General features: G+C 29.7%; 1 protein-coding gene across 5 annotated transcripts; it reads right to left on the bottom strand.

The window, feature by feature from the left end:
- Positions 1-558: 558 nt before the first annotated feature.
- On the bottom strand, positions 559-10,222 carry LOC126681120 (serine/threonine-protein kinase STY46-like). Of its 5 annotated transcripts, none has more exons than XM_050376507.2 (16): positions 9,760-10,217; positions 9,518-9,635; positions 8,026-8,111; positions 7,779-7,898; positions 6,941-6,995; positions 6,468-6,581; positions 6,303-6,353; positions 5,287-5,462; positions 5,102-5,209; positions 4,915-4,988; positions 4,589-4,764; positions 2,513-2,608; positions 1,720-1,800; positions 1,584-1,637; positions 1,321-1,455; positions 559-998 (listed from the first exon to the last, which is right to left on the bottom strand). In XM_050376507.2, exons 1-16 carry the CDS (start codon positions 9,990-9,992, stop codon positions 918-920), a joined length of 1,758 nt encoding a protein of 585 aa, XP_050232464.1. In that variant the 5' UTR covers positions 9,993-10,217; the 3' UTR covers positions 559-917. The 5 variants fall into 5 exon arrangements, 4 of the variants coding, with proteins under 4 accessions (XP_050232464.1, XP_050232466.1, XP_050232465.1 ...); XM_050376509.2 differs by having other exon boundaries at positions 5,287-5,459; positions 9,760-10,216; XM_050376508.2 differs by having other exon boundaries at positions 6,471-6,581; positions 9,760-10,215.
- Positions 10,223-21,272: the final 11,050 nt, after the last annotated feature.

The following is a 21,272-nucleotide window of genomic DNA, read 5'->3' on the forward strand; positions in this document are numbered from 1 at the left end:
TGGTGGTTGAGAATTTATATATTGTACTTATTAAATATGTTTTTTATGTAATGATTGATCAAGTTGTATTATTTCTTCATTAATGAAATATTCATTATTATCAAAAACAAAACAGAATAACACAACTTATCTAATTAGATTTAATAAAAAAGACTAAACGAGTTAGAATCAAAAAAACATTAACCAATTAGGAGAATAAAATGAAGAATTATCTTCATATTTCTCTATGAATAAGATAATATTCAACATTAAAATCTAAAATCAATTCTAAAATTAATGTATATTTAATTTCACAATTATAGCCTCAAATCCAAAAAGAATTCCATTAAACAAATCTCTCTCTTTTTTTAGAGAAGCAAACAAATATCTTAAAACAGTGATTGTAAAAGATAAATCATCAAATAATAGCTTTACTTCACTAAATTGATCAATTTAATTCATTCAACTGTTCACTCATGTTCTTGGTTATATATTACATTAACATGACCCAAAAAATAGCAACTTAATACAAGGTATTTATATTCAATTTCAAGCCTTGATGTAGCCATAATCAAAAGAGACAATAAAATGTTCACGACATTCTCAATTATTTGTTTTTTCATTACAAAGCCGCTAGACATATGGTCAATTGCAGTCTTACAGAGCTGGTATTCACCACATTCCTCACAGATTTATGCTGTGATCAAACAAAACTGAAAATGTGTGTAAAACAAACAGAATCATTTAGTCCTAAATAATTTTTTTGAAGAAGCAGAACCACAAGGAGTGAAAGAAAAAGAATAAAGAACATTTTATCAAGCCGATTAAATACTGTACAGTATGACTAGGAGCTGGATAAAAGGCATTTTACAGCAGTTTTAACCCTATTTTCATCAGATTATATATGGACATCTTTGTATCTCGTAGTATCGTCGAGTTCAGAAGTGGTGCCCTCTTCTAAGAACAGATAGGAATCCCCCAGACGATTTCTCCTTCCGCCCTTCACCTTCATCTGCCACCTGTGTTAAACATATCAGAAAAATAATGTACTCAAGAATTCAGGAACACTTATCAGACTGGAAATCAGTTTAAATGCTATGTTGCACGGAACCTGTTGAGTAATAAGTTTCGGTATTTCGTTTCCGTTTTGAAAATACTTCTGAAACTCCAAAACTTGGTATTATAACATATTCTTTGTAAAAAGATGTATTTTTCGCTGTTTTTACCGTTTCGGCATTTTTTTAAAACATTTTGTTTCCGTGCAATATAGCTGATAGAGTAGAGTTTCAAGTATGCTTCAGTCGCAAACAGTGCAAATGAAGATGCATGATGAGAAAGTACCTCTTTTGCAATTGGCTGCAGAGTTGCTATAATCTCAGAGAAGTCGGGTCGTAGTGCTGGATCTTGCTGCCAGCATTTCTCAAGCAACTCGGCCAGCTTTGGATGAGTGTGCTTTGGAATTGTAGGCCGTAGACCCTGAAGCAAGGTGAGTGAAAAAACCACGTCACACATATACACCAGTTAAATACTAGCAAAATCTAATATACTTTTGTAACTTGAACAAGATTCAACATTTGCAAATAGGTACATAAATGATGATGTACCTTTTGAACCACACCAACAGCTGCTTGCAATGGGGTTAAGTACTCGTATGGAAGCTGTTAAGCCAAAAATTAAAAAACTTCAATTTCAGAGAGAAAACGATAATGTATCAGGAAAAATTTGATGACTAAACCATACCTTTCCGGTCAATAACTCCCATACCACGACTGCGAAACTGAAAACATCAGCTTTGTGATCATATGGCTTGTGTTCAATGACCTTCAATGCAAAAGAACTGTTGTAAGAAAGTTGCAAAATGAAAACAAATTAGAAGATGCTGCTGTTGCACCATGATGAAAGAGAAAGACCAATGCCAATTACAGTTCCGACTTAAATAAGAGACAGAATTGATGTATGCTTCTCAGAAGCACTCCTTCTATCTCTCCCTCCAGCTTTTGTAAGAACCAACAAACAGAATTTAAATTAATGATAGGATGTTAAAAGTTAGTCATGGGATGCAGATAACCAAAAAACATTTGTTTCATACAAAAATAACTCTTTTCGTGAGACTGTTGACAAAAATGCACTTCTTTTTATTTATATAAAAAAAAAGATCTTTAGCAGCTGTGTGGTAGCGGGTACATTTTTTGGTAGATTTTTAAAAAGTATATATTTGTATGTAATATTTTTTTAAAATGTGCAAGGAGCATAATTTTCTCAAAAACATTTACTAGAAGTTTTACCAGAGCCAATTGCAACAGCCTAAAAACATAACCCGGCTCAGATTATGTACAATCAGAAAGTTCATGACTGCATAGGGACAATAGTCATTCACAATGAAAAGATGCAGCCAGGGTTCATGGGTCGGACAAGCAAAAACTTCCCAAATGAAGCCAAAAAGGAAAAGAGATCCTAGTGAAAAATAGAAAAAAAAAATTTACTATCAAAGATGGAACTTCGAAATTAAAATCTAAAGTAGAAAAAAGAGCACCTCAGGAGCCATCCATCTATAGGTCCCAGTTTCAGCTGTCATAACTCCAGTTTGTGCCTTCACTCTGGCAACTCCAAAATCAGCAACCTTAACCACCTGCGACATAAAGAGGGAATATGAACATTCTGCTACATATAATCCTGTGGTTACTCTTATAGATTGATCTGTGGCTAAAAAATAATAATTTTTTTTAGGAATAATAAATGATAATTTAATTGTATAATTGGACATTGAACTTCATTAGATGCTAACTGATAATCAATGCATTTTTGAAAACCACAATGCTAACAGACACAGCACACAGCATGAACTCTGTTTGCCTCTGCTCCCCTCGAACCACTGCCCCTTTCTCTCTCTCTTTCTCTAGTTTCTCTTCGTTCATACCTCTCATTCACATCTCACAATTGGCATTATTAGCATCCAACCAGAAGTTATTACTCGTTAAAAGGAAAGTTTTGATGTTTCATTTTGCTATCTAGATTTTGCTTACATCTCTCTAGGAGATATGGCAATCTTGGTCCATCTCCTCCACTAGGAGACAGGCTTACCCTTGACCGTAAATTTTTATCGCACTAGCAACCGCAGCCGCGGCCGTATGTAACATAAATGTACCCGAAACGGCCGTAATGTTATGAAACGACTAGCCAAATCACAAATTTTGAATTTTTTTTGTCAAGTATGTGGAATTAACAAGTTTTTAAGTAGTTAAACGAAATTTACCATATAATATCTAATAAAAAGAATTATAAAAACTGAATATATGATTAATTTATTATTTTATTGTACAATAAAATATTTTTTACCATGTTCATAATAAAATAAAATATGCTTACACCAGACATACAAGACCATATAAGCTATAAATTGAATGTAATATGTCCACAGTACAAAATACGAAAAAATAAAAAATCAACAATAGATTTTTTTTTTTGTAGCACTGTTATCTAAAGGTAACGGTTTCAACAAAGGCAGCTACCTTTAGATAACTGGCCATTATCTATTCAGAATATTAAAAAATTAGATAGCAGCAAAAACAGTAACTACTAATTAAAAATCTTTTAAATAAAAGCCTTTACGTAACCTAGCAGCCTTTATTTAAAACCATGCCTTAAACCCAACAAGGTTAGTTCCAACTAGCCTAAGGTTCTCCCAACTTAAAAGCAGGGTCAACAGTTTCCCATTTTCTATGACATATTACTCTATGGCAATTTATTTAACTGTATCTTTGGATGTGAGACCAATTACATATAATCTTCGTGATGATTATTTTGAAACAAAATGATTATGACTCATGCACATCCTAGTGTTGCAGAGTTAGCAGTAAACCCCGCCTATAAGGTTTTGCCTTAAACATTTGAGCAATCCTGTTATCTCTTTAATTTAATGTGATTCAATTTCATATTCCAATAACCAAGTTTTTTTGAAAAAGTACTCTAACCAAACTGAAGCATCAAATGCACACAAGTTATCACTTAGTAAGTTTCCATACCAAGGCTCAATCCAATTAAGTCCGTAGCGTCTACCAATTTCGCCATATCCCCCCTTATTTTTTCGATTAAAATCTTATTATTACCCGCCTTTCAGTTATATTCTATTGGAACTCTTGAAATTATTAGATACTAATTCCTATAAAAATTGCTATAATATAAAAAAAGTGTTTCCTCTTTTTTTTTCCTTATCTATCGTCTTTCATCTCTATTAAAAACCATGGGCCATTTCAATTGTCAACCAAAATATGATACTACTATATTGTGGTTGATAGAAAATTCATAAAGACAATAACAGGAGTTTTTAAAAGCTCAACATAACAGCTATCATGAAAGATGACTTGTGCATATTTATCTTTGAAATATTGTGGAGAATTTTTGGACCTGGAAGTTTTTGTGCATGACGCCGAAGTATCCAATTTAAGCAAATCTCAGTGATCAGAAAAGATTAAAATTCTTTGTTATGGAAGGTAACTACAGAGTCAGACACTGCTTCCTATAAATAAAAAGCAACAACTCTAAATAATTTTAATATAAGTAAAATAATTGCAAGTGTAAGATCAAGGAAGAAATTATGGAAGAAGCTTACTTCATTTTCATCCATGAGAAGATTGGCAGCCTTCAAATCCCTGTGGATTATACTATTTTGGTGCAGGTAGTTCATTCCTTTAGAAACATCAATTGCTACTTTTAGCAGGGATGGGAACTTAAAAACACCCTTCTGTTTGTGTAGGTAATCATACACACTTCCACCAGACATAAATTCTATTAAAGTAGAAAAGGAAGAAAAAATAAAGAAGAATCAAAAAGATGATAATGAACTTACATTCAATATGAAAATATATACAAGAAAAATTTGATGTTTCTCATCTTTAAATTTGTAAAAGGGACAATTTAAATCTCTTCTTTACTTACCTGTTACAATGCACAAATTTGGGGGCTTGGTACATGCACCTATGAATTGTACAACATTCTTATGTCTAACCTTCCTGCGAAAATACAATAGCTTATGATTAAAATATGGACCAGAACAGATCATCTAATCTAAACTTCTGAAATAGCTAAAGCAGACAAAAGTGCAGGCAAAGAAATTATGTCAGACCTCATTATGTAGACTTCTTGAGCAAACTCTTTCTCCAAATCTGAATTTATACGCTCAGGCTTGAGAATTTTGATAGCCACTTCCTGACTACAGTAAGTACCTTTATACCTAAACCCATAAGATGGAAGAGTTAAATGAAGATTCCAAAACAGTCGGCATTTAAGTTTGCAAGAGAACAAACTTACAAATCACCATATGATCCGGATGCAACTTTGTTCTCAAACTTTAGGTTCTTAGGATCGACTTCCCAGACATCGGTCCCATCATTAGGTATTGCCACATGATCAGGTTCGCATTTAATCTTAGTTTCTTTCCGCTCACTTTGGGGGGACAATGATTGTGCAGGCCAAGTCTGTTTCTGCTGAAAGTTAAACAACGCTCAATTAATAAATGCAAAAAAAAAAAAACACAGCGAAGTTAAACAAAGCTCAATTACAAAATACTTGATCAACATGATGAAAAGATCAGTACATGAGGCTCATATCATTAAATTCAACCTTTTGACCATCAAAATCAATAAAAACAACAATATAAAAAAACTTCACAAATATTAGTAAATGTAAAAAAAATAAAACAGAAACTCTTTAATCAGGAAATGTTAGCAAACTTCTACTTACTTAGAATGATGCATAAGAAAATCTGGAAAAATTCCATTAAAATTCACTACTACCGCTTTTGACAAAAATAAAAGGGAAAATGCAATGCGACTTTGAAAGGCAATTTCAGTCTGCTGAAAGAAAGGCAGTTTAGGGTGTTCCATCTCACATTTGGCCATGTTCTTCTGAGGATATTCCCTCGTTGTTTTGAGCATTGAGAATGTTGCATTTTGATGGTAAAAAAAAAAGAGGGGGGGGGGGGGGGGGCTCGCTAGAAATCCATCAGTTAAAATAAAATAAATTACTTTCAGGGTTACTCGTTTGAACATAAACAATATAAAGACTCCAGTTAATCCATCCATGTAGATAAGATGAAAATAAAGCAACATTAAAAGAAAGCAAGTTCCCAAGATACTCGTAGAACACCAAAGACACTAGTAGAACACCAGCATTTGTGTAATAAGCTTCTGAAGGACTACAATACAGAGACAAATATATTGTCTCTCATACCATACTTTATCAAAACATACCATTTGAATTAAATTAACTCATTCCAAGATCACGAAACAACAATCATTTCTCAGTGAAAAAAAGCACAGAATTACCTCCAGTTTACATAGTTCTTTTTCCAATGAAATTCTAAGCTGCTCTGTTTCCTGAAATTTCCAAAAATGCATCTATCAGGCTAGTTTGTTGAGAAACTATTTTCCTGAGTTATGATAGACTTTATTATTTATGTGTTACCCAGAAAAAGGTGTTAAAAATACAACTACCTCGTACGGCCAACCATCAACAACAAAGACATCCAAGGAGTAGCCATCAACTGTGGAAAAAGCATGTGCTTCTTGGATGTTCAATCCAACTTCAGCAAGCAAGGAAGTTAACTGATAATTTCACATGCAAAATGAGTACAGCAGAAAAAGAACAGAGAAATATATATTTCAATAAGCAGTAGCTTCATTGAACCAAAAACTACATTTGGCACTCGTTTAAAATTTACAAAAATCAATATGAGGCATTGATACTTAAAAGTAGTAGATTTGTCACAAGCAGCACAACCTACTAGTTGTTCATATAAAATCAAGAGCTAAGACAAATCCTACTTTGTTTGCTACCATTCAAATTACTTAGTACTTACATATACCTATTAAAAGAACAAGAAACCACTCTTTCTCCAGTTAATGAAACAAAGTTCAATACTTTTTAAGGATAACTCTTACTTTAGCAAGCACACCAATCATACCTGACTAAGAAGTTTTGGCTTGTCATCTGTTGAAAAAGTTATTTCATGCATGGGCCTGCATCAATCAATGACAGATGATTCAGCATTTAAATGTCTTATGGGCATAACATAACAAACATAGATATAAAAAAGAGATCACAACATAAAATTATAAACCCGTCAAAATACAACAAAAAATATTAGTTGATGCCTTGAAAAGGATGAAGCATTCTTTCTAATATATTTGAATTGACAAGTAATCGCATACAAACTCTGCATATGCTTAGAAATGAAAATAATTAGATCAAAAATAATTTACAGTCTTGCTATAGTATTCTTTAAGCTCGTATATAAGGAAATCAGACGAAAAAAAGTGATATCAATCAAAGTTCATCAATGAGCTCTTAATCGCATTAAGAAGTCGAACCAACTTCTGAAGTGAAACATGAATAAAAACCAAAGTTTAATGAGATTAGTGATAATGATCAGGAACTAAAATGACAAAATATTAGTCAAAATTAAAGTAATCAAGGTCAAGGGGATGAAATAAATCTATAAGAACTCTTCTCTCTCTTTTTGTGCATGTATGTGTCTGTACAGTATGGATGCTTAATTGCATATACTACTCAATTATCTGCATCAAATGAAATTCTAAAACACTCTTTGGTTTAGAACACACTACAATCCTGTTTTTTTTACTCTTCCACAGAAGAAGGCTAGAAGCCACTGATTAGGACTACTTAAAATAATTGAAACAGCTGAATAAATGCGAAACCAGACTACAATTTTGCTGAACTAAATAATTGTAATAAAACTTTTCCAGGTATAGCCTGCTGATTTATTTAGATAGGAAAATCACCTAGAGAACTTTGAATTTGCATGTACAGAATTATCACCATCTTCATTTTCAGAATTATTTGCTTCAAGTGCAAGTGCTTCAAGGTTAGGCGACGAACCAAATGCTGGTGGTGGATGTATGCTGAGAATTGAATGCATCAGAATTGATAATGACAATCATTAAGGGAAATGAAAGACGAGAACAGATACAAATTGATATAACTCTATTCACACACTGTATCAGATTCTAAGAAAGACAGAATACAAACCTCTTTCTACTATTTTGGGTAGCTCCATTAAGAGGGGATCCTGAAAGATTATAATCAGCAGAATTCTCATCAGACAATGGTTGAACCTGCACAGGAGTGATAAATTGATTATCAAACTATGATACTCCATTTACCAAAGTAAGAGATGAGATAAAGAGACAGTAAACAAGTACATAACTCATATTTGAGGGAAGTTCTGTTACCTGCAAACTTATAGCTGCTAGAAAATAAAGAATTTGAGATGGAGAATTCAAATTATTTTAATTGAGAGATATTAATATAATCTAATGGTCCACAAGGAATTCAATGAGACCAGCCATATATTTTAATGCCTAAACACTAAAAACAACATCCTGACATAATATAGAATTTTCGTGATAAATGCACCCATGATATCAATCTTAAGAGAAGGCTGAGATATCACCGGCATAATTGCGAACAACATTCTAATTATTATAGTCACCCTAAAAGTTAGTACATATGATCCATCCATGATGGATATCGAGGTGGGAGTGGAACCCAAAATCACAATTGTTAATTGCCGGTACTAAGATCATTTCAAACCAAACCAAGCGTAATTACTCTTGGTGCTAACAAAATGAAAAAAACAAAAACTACAATTTGAAAAAGGTACAGGATAGATAACCTTATATGCCCCTAATGATATAGAATGTAATACAAGTAATCTTGCTTTCTGAACATAAACTAGCGAGTAACAGCACATCTAAGTCCATGTCCATTCAACGGTTTGTGGTTTCCGCAAATGCAGACACATCAGATAGGGTAGTGATCATATTGGTTATATATCCTATGCATGCACTATTAAACTGAGTACAAAATTGCTTGTTTATTGCATAAAATAGTAATTTACAATTTACAGTGATCAACATTCTCGGAAAAACGGTTTAATTGCAACAGTCTATCATCACTCGAAACCAATAAGCAAAAACATGAAAAAATAGATATTTTGTTGGAACATATAGAGAGAGGCAAGAGTGCAGATTGACAAATATATGCTGACCCATTGATATCAAACTGAGTCAACAACTTCAAGCCAGAGACTTTGTAAAAAAGTGAAAGAAAACATATGAGATTGAGAAAAAAAACAAAGCCGCCTTCAAAATCCAAACTATAAAGCTTAGCAGATTTTAAAATTTTCTGCAATCAAAACAAACTTCATGGCTAGTAACTGAGTCGTTATTCGATCACTCGACAAGAAAAAAACAAGAGTGCTTAGAGTAAGGACAAAAGAAAGCCTATCTGTAAAGGGCTCCATACAACTATGAGCCACAGTAAAAGTTAAAAAGGATAGCCATTAACAAGATCACCATAAGATTATATATCCTTTATAAATTACCACTCAAAAAACTGAATCAATCATGTAAAAAATTCACCAACCAAACATTTTAAAAAGTTAACCTCAGTAAATAAATCAATTAGCTACTGCATTTATCAATTTAAAATAAAAATTGAATGAAATAAAAATACAGACCTGAACAAGGTGAATTTCAATGGCAGGTCTATCATTGGGATGATCCTGAGCTAACTGCAGTAATCTCCTGTGCATTAGTACATCTTCTGCTCTCTCCACATTCACATCCAATGCATATCTTAACAAAAACAACACCAAAAACACATCAAACACTAAAAAAACAGCATACTGAAAACACATGCAAACACGCACACACAATTATAATTCCAAAACGACGGAGTTTTAAGGTGGGAGTGAATTACCGAGTAGGAAGACGATGAAAGTGAGACCAGAGTTGATCGTCAAAACCAGGCTGATTCGCCTCTTCATTATCGGAATCCTTGAGTCGCCGGAGCACCTCATTGTAAACCTCCAGCTTCTGCCGCTGTTTCCGTCCACTAACTGACTGCGACGCTGACGACGGCCGCGTCGGCGATGAGGACGTAGACGACGTCGTTCCGCAGTTACTCTCATTATCATCCACCATCTCCACCATCTCAAAACGCAGACGAACAAACAAACACGATTTAACAGCCTTGTCGTTTTAAAATAATTTATTCCTTTTCTTTTACGTTACCGGTTAGCAAAAGTTTTTCAGCAGATTTTGAGGAAATACAGAGAGATAATTTAATTTTTTTTGGTAGAGAAATGAAGCTTTTATAGAAATTTCGAAAAAATATTTTATATAAATATTTCTAGTTTTATGTTTGGGATGTCGCTCTAGTCTAGAGAATGAGTTTGTTTGTCGGCTTATATATTTAGCGACCAATGTGTGCCGCCGATGTGGATTTGGTTTCTTTAAACGGATTTGTTTTTTAATTATTAGAGTAGAGTATTAGGGAATGATTATCTCCACTTTCAATATATTTAAGTATTAACAACTATAGGTTATATAAATTGGAAAAATAAACTATGGGCTATATTTAATATGGCTGCCATGAATATAAATAAAAAGTGTATGATATGTTTTCATCGATAAAGTAATACTAATTAGGTTGTTTTTTCTTCTACAAGCATATTCAAATTAGGGTAAAAATATTGTGCAATATTTTTTCTAGAAAAGCATTGTACAAAGTTTGTATATTGTTCTTATGATTAAATACGTTTTGTGTTTTTTTATTTATTATATCGCTCAAAAAAATTATTATTTTTTAAACTTTTATGTATCTCACATCTTTAAAAAAGTATAATATAATATTCAAATTAACTCTTTGATTAATTGATCGATTCATTTACTTATATCATTTTAATTAGAATAATATTTTTAAATTTATAGAATTTGTAAGTTTTTTTAAAAGAAAAAGTAATAATATTTTTAATGAAAAGTAACAATAATTATTTAAACTTATTGCATTCCTTTCATTTGTGAGTAATAATTTTCTTAAAAATAATACTAATAGATATAATAAAGTTTTAAATTTATTGCAGGTGGTGAGATACAATATAATATTGGAAGGATTTAAAATTTAAAAAGATTGAAAAATATATTAAATATATATAGTGGAGTTAAATGTTGATGAATAAAATCCCTTTGAATCCGAGAGATCTAACTATGTCACCTCTCACTTTGGCCAATGAGCAAAACAGCATTGCCTTTACTTTTGCATGTTCATCCACAAAAGGTTCAAAGTGGCATATTCTTAGTGAGAGCCCACTGTTTAGGATAAGCTCTAGGGCAAAATTACTATATTGCCCTTTCTTTTTTATAGATAACATAAAATAGTACTTTTATTTTATTTTCCCATATTCGGTGTCCTAATCCTAACCCTAAATGCCCCACCGACTTTTGATTAGGTCCATCCCCACCCAAATATTTCACACAATGTTTTCTCCTCAACCCTTGGAGAAATGTCAATTGTCAAGGACATTGTTGTAATTTCAGCTTTTAATATTTATTTTTCTTCATTGTCAACAAGCCAACAAATAAATGGAACTATAGCATACATTCACCAAATATGTCAATAAAAGGTAGACTTTCCTCGTCCTTATTCATTAATCAACAATATCATTTAAAATTTGTCAAAAAAAACAATATTAATAAAATGAGAAAATATTATAGGCGGATTTAATTATAAATGTATGTTAATAGAATTTAATTAGAAGTGAAGTCAATTTTAGAATATAATTGAACCAAATATTATGAAAACATTTAAATATGAATTAGATGAAGACACGCGTAAAAATAGTTTAAATGTTACCGAAAACATAATTAGATGTCTATAAGGATACTTTAGAATGTTTAGATGCTAAAATGAGTAAATAACAAAATAATTGGATCTTAAATTTGCTTTTAACCATCAAATTAGGTGACAATTGCAATCGGCAACGGATGGTAAGTAAAGAGTGGGTTTTTTGTAATAATAGAGTGAGTGAAAAGATTCATGGAGAAAGTGTGAATCCTTAGACTAAACCAAACAAAGAAAAAAAAGTAATGAAAAGGCAAGCAAATGTCTTTCCTTTTTGTGTTGATGATAGCTTGTAAGGTGGAGAATGAATAGGAGTGATAAGGTGATATTTCCAATAATATGGTTTCTTCTCCTTAAATTATTTTGATTCTTTTGTATAATAAAAGTGACATTTTTGTTTATGAGTGATAATAATGATTCCACTTTTCTGTAGGATTTAAATGTAAAAATCATAGAAAATATAGTCTCTTTTGACTAAAAATCTAAATATTTATAGATGAAATAAATGTTATATACAATTGATCAAGTATAGTTTTTTTTAGAGTGGTTTAGACAGATTACACAAAACAGGTAATTAGCAGGAACAAAATTGTGTTAACAGAAAGAAATCAGAAAAATGATTATTGAGGGTGTTAGTGACAAGGAAGTTTTAGTGAAAATCTAATTGTCTTTGTGGTAAGCTTCTTACAACTAAAATAGTTAATATGAAGATTATGAGAAGAACTGTATTATTTATATAGAAATTAAACAAGAATTTTGGCATAAAATTGTGGCAAGAAAACATATATGTATTCTAGTTCTTTTATGAAGCGGGATCGAGAGCATGTCCTCAGCTGCAACCTATAGATTTTTTATAGTAATTTATTGTTGTTAAAATAATTCAATTTAGAAAATTCACCGATATAAACATTCTTTAATTTAGTGCAGTTTTGGAGTATAGTTTTTAGCATTTTGATTGGCCAAATTGTTGGAATATGCGGAAATAATATAGAATCGTTAGACGTACCTCTTGTCGATTACACTAGTTTGAATGAATGATTATTTCAATAAGTGCAAGTATTATTACTATGAATAATACTTTAATTTACCATCTTGTGTACTATCTCTATTTTATATATTTTGGGAGTGTTTTAACTATGAATTAAAATATTAGTTTGCTATATAATATCATACATATATATGAACCTACAATGGGTGATGTGAATAGGTGTAACTTTCCAATAAGTTATCACCTTTCATGGAGTTGCAACCCTTCATTAAAGGCTGCAACACTCTTCCATGCAAAACCATATATATAATTGGGTCAGGTCAATCTGTCATGTGCGACCCGACCCATATACCTACATCTCCCACTCGCACATGACGGGTTAGACCTCATTGTAAGATTTTCAATTATATAAATAATTTCTTACTAGTACGGGAGCTTATAGCTATGCATATGTTAGGAATAACATAACAACTTCTACTCTTGAAAAAGTTAATTATAACTATACTCGCAGTACTCTAGATTTATCCTTTTTGAAATGATAAACTCTAATCCCTCACAGAATATGTTAAAAATATATATATACTGTGTATTTATTATCAAGTCACATTTCATTAAAAACACGACAAGATTGGCGCCAATGAACACATTGAATCAAATCTTCATTTCTCTCTCAAAATTTACAATTTTAAATATAGTTGCTTTTTCTAAACATGTTCTATAGGGCGAATCACTCATAATCATAGGTAGGAAGCTAAGGTAGCAAACACCACGAATAAAATGTAAATAGTAGTAAAAAGTATAAGGGTACAATCATAAGAAAAATATTTATCCTTATATGGTCTCACACAGTGAAGAAGCAAAGAATCATTCTCCCACTATTTTTTTGCTCATTCAAGCACACATGGTATGAATCATGCGCTATAATTTGATGTCAATCAGAATGTTGTACAGATCTTATTTCAGTCATTTCTTAACGCCTAACTCGAATTCTTATAACTCTTACTTTTAGCAAGTAATAGTGAGAAATCACATCCGGCTATCACAAATTACTTGGATTCGGGCGATTCAAATCGGTTATAAATACAATATATAACATCATCTCTTTTTTTGAGGCGATAATCTTAACATTGTATCTTATCTCCACTCGCTCATCCAGCGCTAGAGGCGACAGCTCGTGTGAATGAGCCTATCTAAAATCTGTGTGAGATCCTTGTTGAGCTTTTAACAAATACCATATGTGATGTATATGATATAACAAAAAATTAATGACAAAACATAATACTCATTTTTGCAAACGTCTTATAAGTACAATACAAGCTCAACAAAATATTCATAAATAAATACAGTTATCTAAATTCTACGCAATCCAAGAGATTTAACATGTACAAGGAATACATCTCTTGGGATCGGTTTAGTAAGGGGATCAACTACCATTTGATGCGTAGAAATATATTGTACTGCCACTTCTTTTTTAGCGATTATATCTCTAACGTAGTTATACTTGGTATCAATTTGGTTGATTCTACTATGAAATTTTGAATCTTTGGTGTAAGCAATTGCTACTTGATTATCACAATGAAGTATAATAGCACCTTTATTCTCATTTTTGAACCCATTTCTAAAAAATCTTCTTGCACAGCTGTATAACATTGTATGAGTTCAGCTTCCATAGTTGATAAAGCTATGCTCGTTTGTTTCTTACTACACCAAGAGATGACACCTTTATTAAGTAAGAAAATAAAAGCAGAAGTTGATTTACGTTGATCAAGATCTCCTCCCCAATCAGTGTCCGAGTATCTAATGAGACACATTTCATATCCTTAATAACATAAATAGTAATTCTTGGTTCCTTTCAGATATCTGAATATCATTTTCACGGCTTTCCAATGCTCACGTCTAGGTTTGGATTGATACCGGCTGACTACCCCAACGGAAAAATATATGTCTAGGCGAGTGCACATCATAGCATACATTAGACTTCCTACATCACTAGCATATGGTACAGAGGATCTCTTTTTGTTTTTATGGATTGTTAGGGCACATTATTATACTTAAAGCATCACATTTTGATACTGGAGTATCCATTAACTTGCAAGTACTCATATTGAAGCGCTCAAGAATCTTTTGGATATAATCTTCTTGTGACAGAGCCAAAAATTTCTTAGAGCGATCTCTTTTTATTTTAACTCCTAATATGTAGTTTTCCTCGCCCGTATCTTTCATATTGAAGTTTGTGGATAACTTTTTTAAAAAATTAATATGAAGAAAAAAGAGAGAGAAATGATTTTTTAGGTTGGCATCTATTAAATTTTGCACGTTACATAATAATAATTTTTTATGTTGTATGATACATTTTTTGGAGAATAATGATACATTTATTTAAATAAATCTTTTATAACTTTACACAATTTTCATTTATTCTATTATATTTTTTATTCGATATTAGTTAAAATTCTTATTTATTTTCTCATTTTTGATGAAATAAAAAAAATCTTTTATCCCGTTCAGGATTTAAAAATTATATATTTTTTCTTTATTTATTTTGAAAAAATAAAATCAAAATTGATTGCTAAACTAAATCTATTTTCTACTAATTTTAACAATTGTCAATTAACATTAAAATATCAGAAAATTCTAACCTAAACTCAGTCCATGAAAAATTCATGGATAACTATCCAACGAGGTGTTAGAGAAATGAGAAGAAAGAGAAAATAATAAGAAGAAAGAAAAAAATGTATTAAATTTCCTGACACTTTATTGAATTGATGCATGAAAAATTCATAGAGCAGATTTAGATTAGAATTTTTCTAAAATATATAGAAAGAGTAAAAAGAAGAAAGTCAAATAAATAAAAGTAAGAAAAGGAAGGATTTTTTTTTGAATTCACCGGATCTCATTAAATTGAATATGAAACAGTTACATTTGTAAGAAATTCGGGATAATTTGAAAATTAAACCCGATGACCTGACATGGAATTAACAGACAACATACTGCCTGATTCACAGATCTTACTTACGAAAATAAAAAAATTACTAACTGTTTCGCGAATTAAGTGCAGTTTTCAATCACTATTCGTTCAAACTTCTCCAAACACCCGCAAACTCACAACATCCGATTCAATCAACACTTGATATAACTCCTTCGAAAAAAGAGACAACAACTCCTTCTAAAAAGGAGACAACAAACCTTTCACAGAGAAATGACAACAAACCTTTCATAAAAGAAAGAACAAAGTAAAACATTCATAAAAAAGACAAACAATAAAATATAAATAAAACTAGTATAGTTTATAGATGAATTCATTTTGTTAATCTATCGTCGCTTCTTGATAATTGAATTACGCTTCGTAATAAATTTTAATCCGTTAGAAAAATGAAAAAAAATTGGCTATTTATTATATTCTATGAAATTAAAATAACATAAACAAAATGGGTGGCTACCGTCAATAGAAAAATTAAGTCATTGACGACTGCCGAAGAAAATAAAAGCTCCATGCGGCTAGGGTTTGTTAAAGAGAAAAGAGAAGAGAAGATAGAGTTTTTTTAAGAAAAGGGAAGGATATTAAAGTTGTTTTAGTAGTAAAAACGAATCCTATTAATTAATTTGACTCAAAAAAGTATGATAAGTTCAAATATTTAATTAAATAAAAGATAAAATCAAACACTTAATCAGGCGTTAATTACTGCATTTCATCTTAAAATTATAATTTTATCAATTACTCTAAAATATGTTAATATGAAAATATTTGATTTTTTTTCCAGAACATCTTACAATTGCATCTTCTTGATTTGTGACAAACAATGTCACTGACTACATTCATAGCTTTCATTTCCACAAATATATATGTGTGTGTGTAATCTTGCATGGTATTTTATTTTTTGGCATTTGGGTTAGAGATTATTGGTTAAAATATTTGTTGATTATTAGTACAATTTATAAATCTAATCTTCAAAATAGATTTTTTCTCTGAGGGCCCAAATGTTTGGCACAATTGTTTTTCTTTTTTTAATAGAAAAGCCTTTGAAATTTGTTTTTGAATAATTTACAATTTTAATTTTTTTCAAAAATTAGCTACTAAGAGAATTAAAGTCAACACCATTCCATCATTTTCGATTGTGCAGCTGCTTTTTCAGTTGGGTAAACATGTTAAAAATGGTGTTGAATAAAATACGATGAAATGAGAATACGACTGTGCACCAGTGTATCATATTTTTAGACAATAATGCATGTTAAAAATGGCTAAAATCATCAAAGAAAAATAAATGGTATGATCTGCATTTTCACAATATGAAAATTCATTATAAAAATTAGATATTAAAAGATCATAAAAATCATCTCATAATTCTTATAAATAATACTTATTCTGTTAGGTACAACCAAAATTGTCTTCATATTTTATCTTAGGCTAATCTAAAAATCCCCTCACCTTTCAACCCCTTTCGTTTGCACGCTCACCTTTCAAAATCCCCAATTTTACCCTAATTACCACCTTTCACTTTCAATTGCACCCTCGAAATATTAAATTGACCTTTTTTCACTCAAAAAATTTCAAATCAATATTTTTTATTTATACTCATTTTCTAAATAGTACTAAATGTTAAATTTCAACAATAAAAGCATCTTCTCTAAAAAATATTTCAAAAATTACTAAATTTCACATTCACTTTTATCTAATTTTACCGTTTTAATTCCATAAAATTGATTAAATTAGATACTATTTATAATATTTGTTGAAACATAAAGTATTAATTTGAATTTTTTGCAGTAAAAATACCAATTTAATATTTAAGGGTGTAATTGAAAGTGAAAGGTAAAAATTAGGGTAAAATTGGGGATTTTGAAAGATGGGGGTGCAAATGAAAGGAAATTAAAAGGTGAGGGGTTTTTCAGGGGATTAGCCTTTATCTTATTATAACCGTCCTCTTTTTTTTTTGAAAATAGTTAAAAATGATTGAATTTTTATTTTTATTATTATAAAAATAAAATAATTCAAAATATTATCTAAATGGAAAAAAAATATTTGATGGATTGAAAATTGAAAGAATTTTATAAACTCACATTGATATAATTAGGAAAAATAGCATTAGTACTCTCTAAATTTTTAAAAATATTTATTTTAATATATTTATTTATTGGTCCATTTAAATATCTGAATTTGTTTATTTATATTGAACGAGTGTTTGTGATCTGTTATAACAATTTTTTCAAGTTTAAGTAGAAAACTAGTTAAAATATACTCTTCAAAAAAATTTACAACTGATTTCTAATATTTATTAATTCCCTCTTTTTCTATTATTTTTCTATTATTAATATTAAAAAAATTAAATACAATAACACCTGTATTTTTTCTTAAATGTGTGTGCATGTGTGTGTGTGTGTGTGTGTGTGTGTGTGTGTGTGTATATATGTTAAATCGGGAATCAAAATTGGAGTTTTATCCGTTCCTATTATGGGTCAAAATTTTAAAAAAATCTGATTAGATTAATCAAGGACCGATGTTTTTCATTTTTTCCCGATTCTTTCACCGGTTGGATATAAATAAATTTTTAAACATAAAATACTACGTTAAATGTGTATTTTTGAGACCAGTAGAATCAATCTCTTGGTAATTGTATGTATATCTATATATAATTTAAATTATTATTATTATTATTTATTTTTTATTTTCCAATTTAATTTTTAAATTTATAAAGCTATTATATTGCATTTAAAATATTAAGAATCTAATTTTAACATACAAATAATTTAACTAATTTTGAAAGAACAATTTACAAATAGTCATAAATAATTCATGAATATATTTTTATTTAACCTGCAAAACTCGATATAACAAATTATAAACACTAGTTTAATACAAAATAAATAAGTTTAAATACTTAAATGAACAAAATAAAAATATAGACACTTAAACATAAGATAGTAAAAAGTTCAGACATTATTGATATAATTTTTCCTTATAATTAACTTATTTTAGTGATAACAAAATAAATTTACCATTCAAAAATTTAATTAAGAACAGATAAGTAATTTATAAACGTGTAAATTTTAAGATTTTCTATTATGATATAATTATGTAACAGCTGATTATATATAATTTATGTAGATGTAGTGGTAGGATATATTATTGAAAATTGAAAATTGAAAATTAAACTTTCTTCAAAGTCTAGGTCAAGCTGCTACTAATTATAGGATTATCTTGCTCTGCGCTAATTAAACATGCGAATCTAATTATAAACACTACACTATAAAATAATTAGCCTCCATGTCAGCATCTGCTGTCATACACCGCAAGGAAAGACAGCACCTTGTAAATAGAAACCCTAACTCGTGTTTCCTTCTCCTATGCCTAATATATAATTTTTCAATTTAATGTAGATTAATCAAGATAAATGTATTAAAAAAAGAATTAAATCAAATAATTTATCTATTTAAATAACTGAAACAACATTAAAAATTAAAAAATAAGAATATTTCTAAAACCATTTGCATGTTTAAATCGTCTATTTTCAATTTGTTCGCTGCAATATATAGATTAACAATCTTGTAAGAACTTTATGAAAACTTAAAAATATAAAATTTAAATCATCGCTAATAATTCTAATTTAATAAAAAAATTGATATATCAAACCTTAAATTACATCATCTCAAATAAAAATATACATAAATTTTTAAAACGGAACAATTTAATTGAAAAATAAAAAAAATATAGAAATAAATGGTTAAGAGATGATTTTCGTTCAAAGACCGAGAATCACCATCTTATGTTCTCGAAAACGAAAAACATTCAAACTTTTCTCTACAACAATATTTTTTCCTCTAAAATACCCCTTTGAACTGCTTGTCTCATTTTTAATGCTATTTAGGAGATGTCTTGTTTTCGTTTCAACATTTTTATATTTTTTTAATATATAATATTTCAATTTCACTATATATTGTTTTTGGGAAATTTTCACTCTATATAGTTAAGAAGTTTTATCTAAAATTTCAGTTAATTCTCATAGAGAAATAATTCAAAATTAGAAATTCTCTTTATACAAGTTTTATCTAAAATTTCAGTTAATTCTCATAGAGAAATAATTCGAAATTAGAAATTCTCTTTATACAAAATGAAAATGTGTATAATTATGGGTATTTATTTTAAATAATTTTCAAATATATAGCACTATATTTCATACATCCTTATCAAAAAGAGAAAAAAGAACACTTGTATTATAAAATTAATTGTGTGTTGCATGCCAAAAGAGCAAGGAAGGGAGATCCTCATTCATGGGGAAAGCAATAGATGACCAAAACCACATAACATTGATAAGCCGACCTAATCAAGATTAGGGTTTGAATTAATCAGCTTAATTAAAGACTAATAACATAATTAAAAATTAAAAACAAATAAAAAAGACACATGGCAGACATGAATTGGCACAAGAAGGAAGTTGACCTGCACGAGCAGATGGATATTTCGCATCCTTCAAAGGAATAAACCTGTCCACGTGGACGATATGAATGGCACGTGGAGTGATAAGATTAGTTGAAATGGATTAAACGGCTCTTCGTCGTCACCAAAGGCCGTTCTATATTTTTCTCTGGGTTTTTACTTTTGACAGCGAAGCCGCGAGTGGTCGCCGCTGGCAATTAGTAATTAAATTTAAAAAGAGTAAAATAGCCACGTTTTATGGACATGATCCAATATTATTTTATCTTATCCATACTCTAAATTCTGCAAATTGTCTGCAATTCCGCATGTTTATGAATCATTTGATTTATGAGAAATTATAAATTAATAAATTGGATATCACCTGCTTCTTCATTTTGATTTTTCCTTAATATACACAATCAAAGATATGCTTTTATATAAATGGGTCAAAATATTCTAAAATCATTATATATTATATTTGGGTCAAAATAATTTTTTTAAAAAGATAATTATCACTCTTATTAAATTTAAATAAATTTATTAGTTGTCTTATAACTTTTTAAAAATTATAGTTTATTTAACATTTGATCTCGTACTTATTTGCCGATATTTCATCAGTTTTTTTTAATAGAATTCAATTCCTAAATTATCAAAAATTAAATTTACTTTTATTCCTAATTAATTTTTTCTGCAACTTCATTCAAGATTTTTAATATATAGTTTTCATGAATATTTTAAAATTTTCAAAATTTGTATCAGTTACTTTTGGAATTCATCGATATTATTCCTTAAGAATTTCAAAAAATGTGTAGCTTTTTTTAGCGTCTATTGAATTATGTTAATACAATTTTCAAAATTTATTTTAAGTTTATATATATTTTTAAGTTTATTTAAGGATTTTTTTTTTAAATATAAAGCACTTTCATGCTAAAAATGAATTTGATTCTTGACTATCAAACTACTTCAACAATTCAGCTGAAAAATATTACAATGGAGTTTTCTAAAAATAAAATCAAATGTGAGGAGATTAAAGTTTATAAAGATCACGAAGGAAATAATAAATATGATCTGATTTTATGAGGGTAATATTAATTATCTATTTTCTTTAATTATATTTAAATGCAATACAGTTGTATTGCTTATAAATTGGCTAATCATTTTAATATTTTATCTCCGACTTTGGGCCGTAAA

The sequence above is a fragment of the Mercurialis annua genome, linkage group LG5, assembly GCF_937616625.2.
Source record: "Mercurialis annua linkage group LG5, ddMerAnnu1.2, whole genome shotgun sequence".
Classification (NCBI taxonomy): domain Eukaryota; kingdom Viridiplantae; phylum Streptophyta; class Magnoliopsida; order Malpighiales; family Euphorbiaceae; genus Mercurialis; species Mercurialis annua.

Bases quoted from the DNA above. Each gene is read 5' to 3' on its own strand.
- LOC126681120 (XM_050376507.2), bottom strand. From the start codon at position 9,992: ATGGTGGAGATGGTGGATGATAATGAGAGTAACTGCGGAACGACGTCG. The intron at 8,112-9,517 runs GTCTGTATTTTT...ACTCCTGTGCAG, and splicing joins TTGAAATTCACCTTGTTCAG to GTTCAACCATTGTCTGATGA. The intron at 5,210-5,286 runs GTAAGTTTGTTC...TTATGGGTTTAG, and splicing joins TCCGGATCATATGGTGATTT to GTATAAAGGTACTTACTGTA.